The sequence below is a fragment of the Elaeis guineensis genome, chromosome 7 (assembly GCF_000442705.2).
Source record: "Elaeis guineensis isolate ETL-2024a chromosome 7, EG11, whole genome shotgun sequence".
Lineage (NCBI taxonomy): Eukaryota > Viridiplantae > Streptophyta > Magnoliopsida > Arecales > Arecaceae > Elaeis > Elaeis guineensis.
Window position 1 is genome coordinate 7,476,284 of NC_025999.2, and position 3,684 is coordinate 7,479,967.

A 3,684-nucleotide genomic window follows, 5' to 3' on the forward strand; every position below is an offset into this window, starting at 1 on the left:
CAATGTGAACTAGTTCAGTGAGGCTGCACTGCAGGCTGAACTACTGGCAAACTGCATTCTCCTCTGCTTTTTCATCTGGCATGGCTCACATACATCTGAAATACTTTATCTAGATCTGAAATCAGACCATGCTTGCTTAGCTGCTTCATCCCACAATCTCTCATGTGGCCTAGGCGATAGTGCCATAATCGATGAGTCCCCTGCTGATTCTGTGCTGCTGCTGCTGTATCAGATTCCTTAGTCACATAGATTCTTCTATCCTGTAGAGGTTGTTCTCCATCCTTCTACCTCTCATCACTATCATGGCTCCATTTGAGATGTTCCCCACTCATGGCATGACTGCTGAAGCTGTAGCCGCTCCGCTCCAGGTAACCAAGTGACACGAGATTCTTCTTCAGATCAGGAACGTACTTCACATTAGTGAGCATCCGCACCATACCATCAAACATCCTCACCTGAATGCTCCCAATACCAGCAACTTGACATGGGTGATCATCTCCAAGTGTCATGCTCCCTTCATCCGTCTTGGTGTATGTAGTGAACCAAGACCATTTAGAGTGTAGTGATGCGAACAGGTTGAATCCAAGGTCCATACATCTGTATTTTGCCTGTGACCATCTGATACTACTAAGAGGTCATCCTCCATCTCTCTATCAGCCACTGTACTCAGCACATCAGATCCTCCCTTATCTCCCTTCTTATTCTTTCATTGGGCAATCTCGTTTGAAGTATCCGATCTCGTTGCACTTGTAGCACTGACTTCTTTCTTGCTTCTGCTCTTCCAAGACTTTGACCATCCCCTTGACTTGCCTCTTTCCCTTCCTTTTTCATATCTCTCCTCCACGGCCAAGCCCTCCTGGGGAGCACCTTCCTTAGTCAACTTCTCTCGCTGTTCATTGGACCGCAATATCGAGACCATGTCTTCCTACTCCAAGGTCTCTTTGCCGTAAAGCAGCATCGTCACCAATGGATCATAGGAAGGGGGCAGCGAGCATAGCAGTAGCAATGACTTATCTTCTTCCTCCATCTTCACCCGATGTTCAGCAAATCATTGCACATCTGATCAAATTTTAGATGTGACCCAAGACATCTCCACCTTCCTGCATCTGAAGGCTATAGTCTCTTCTTCAACATCAACTTGTTGCACTATTTTTTTCTATACACATGGTGTGCAACTTCGACTACAAACCTTTCGGGATCTTCTCCTCTAACACGAATAGAGTGCCGCATCCGCCAAACATCCTCTAATCACAGAACAAGCCTTCTTCTCTAGGGACCTCCATTGATGATCATCATCCCTTCAGGCTTCTCCTCCAATGCCTAATCCAGATCTGCTTGAACCAAAAGATCTTCTACCCAAACTTTCCATATAGAAATTTTTTTTCCATCAAATTTTCAAAATCAATCATCATGTTGCTTCTCATGGCTGGATCCAAACCAAAAAACAACAAAATTCTAAGGATTTGAGAAATACCTTGACAGGGTTCTTGCTAAAATTTTAGCCTTTGAAGATCTTCAACTTCTGGAGTCTCCTTCTTTCTCCACACAACCCATGCTCTGATATCAATTATTGGAGCAGCTTTCTCAGGTTGTGGACATCAGAAACAGTGAGGATCCGTCGTGGAGGTCCTTGAAGTTCAGCAACCAAGCAAAATAAAAATAGCCTTCAGGATTTTAGCGGCCTTGTAAATCTATCGACAGGATTTCTTTCTACGATTTGAACCCCTTCTCCACCAGATCTGAAACCCACCTTTTGGGACCTGAAAGTACTCTTGATGAAATCTCTAAAAAATAAAAGATGGGACCTGAAACTCTTTTTGGACGGCCAAGAGGGGGCGCACAAACAGGGGCGTGCACAAAGGGGGGCGCTGGTTTTTATCGCCTCCTTTCTTTCCTTTTTGAGGTGGCAGCCAAGAAACCCTAAGTTTCTTGCTTCTGGGACGTAGAGAGGATCAGAGAGAGAGAGGAAGGAAGAGAGAGAAACTTAGGGAGAAAATGATTTTGTATATCTTTCGATTCATCGAGTCCAAATACAATGTATGTTTATGTACAAGGTCAACGTGATCCAACCCAAAAACTTTCCTGGCTAACTCAATACAAGATTGTGCTCACCCAAGCCCATGTACACCCATGACTTGATCTAATCTCATAATCTTGGATTCAATCCTAGCTCAAATATAAGTTAGCCCCTTAAGGCCCAAAATCTCTAGACCTCAAGATCTGAAAGGCTGATAGCTTTTCGTCCTAAGGCCCAAACTAGCCCTAGAAATCCCATGACCACCTCATAGACTTTGGACCTTGGCCTTAGTTTTGGTCCTTTGAGCCTTGAGAGCACCACATAAGACCCAACAATGATTCCTAAAGAACGGAGTGCTTACTTTGTTGGTTTGTTGGTATTTTTTGAGGTTTGAAGAAGTGCATGTTGAAGCTTTTGTAAGTTGATTAGAAAAATTAATGAACAGGTCATGCTGACCGCTATACTAGAAGCAAGACAAATATTGACAGATAAGAGTAATTTTCTTTACTAGTATAATATTGCAAACGTATCCATGGTGATCAAACAAGTACATGGAAACAGAGAGTTGATGTTTGCTTATTCAAACCAAGCAATACGAAGAAATTAGTCCAAAGACCATAACAAATAGTTCGGATGCGGCATCCTAGTTGTTGTTGTCCATCCAGAATTGAGCCTGGAGCCAATCCACGGTCTTTTTGTCCAGTTGGAAGGCCTTGGCAAGAACTTCATCAGAGATGGGTGGCTTCGCTCCAAAGACCGCATTGGCTATGGTGATCACACCAGGGTTCTGGCTGCTCAGACCAGAAAAGGCAACGGCGCTGGTCTTCCCATTGTTGAACTGGAAGTGGATGAGGCCTTGAGGAAATACGAACACATCACCCTCATGAAGGACCTTAGTGAAGAGCTGGTTGTTGGGGTTAGATGTTACGAAGCCGACGTAGAGCGTGCCTTCCAACACTACAAGGATCTCAGTTCCCCTTGGATGGGTGTGAGGAGGGTTGAGACCATAGGGTGCAAAGTCTAGGCGAGCAAGCGAGATGCCAAGGGTGTTGAGCCCAGCAAGTTTGTTCACATCGACTAGAGTCACATTGGACCCAAGCTTGTTTCCTGTGTCACGGGGCTTGTCGAGTCCAGAGAAGAAGAAATCTTCGGCTTTGGCCATCTTGGGGTCCTTGCAGAAAAACCCATTCACAAACACTGCAATAATTATAAAAATGATTAGTACTTGGACAATGTATAATACCATACGTTATGCCTGCATGGTTACAAATGTCACAACTTGATCATAAAATCAATTGTTGATGAGCAGGAGTACCATCTGAGTGAAGATCAGCGACGCAGAAGTCTTGGAGCTGGCTAGGATCAGAAGCAATGGCATGAGATGAAGCCAGAGCAAGGAGTACAAGGAAGAGGAAATGGGCAGCCATCTGTTGTCTCTTTCAAGCTAGCAGAAGAATAGCCAAGGGATATGGAGCAAGACGTTCTGGAGGAGCCGATATATATAGAGGGAGAGTGGTTGATAAGGCTCGAGTTAGTATTCATCAAGAAAGAAGATAAGCTTGATTTAGTCATGCTGACTTTACTAAAAAGAAAGAGTAAACCATGTTAGGTAAATTGCATGCCATAGTTTTCTAATGCTTCCCGGCACATGAATCTGTTGTTGTCCA

At 44.2% G+C, this 3,684-nt stretch overlaps 1 protein-coding gene across 1 annotated transcript; it reads right to left on the reverse strand.

The window, feature by feature from the left end:
* Positions 1–2,498: 2,498 nt before the first annotated feature.
* On the reverse strand, positions 2,499–3,479 carry LOC140859494 (putative germin-like protein 2-1). The gene is made up of 2 exons (XM_073261460.1): positions 3,333–3,479; positions 2,499–3,214 (listed from the first exon to the last, which is right to left on the reverse strand). The coding sequence occupies exons 1-2, from the start codon at positions 3,442–3,444 to the stop codon at positions 2,661–2,663; spliced, it is 666 nt and encodes a 221-aa protein (XP_073117561.1). The 5' UTR covers positions 3,445–3,479; the 3' UTR covers positions 2,499–2,660.
* Between the last annotated feature and the right edge of the window lie 205 nt (positions 3,480–3,684).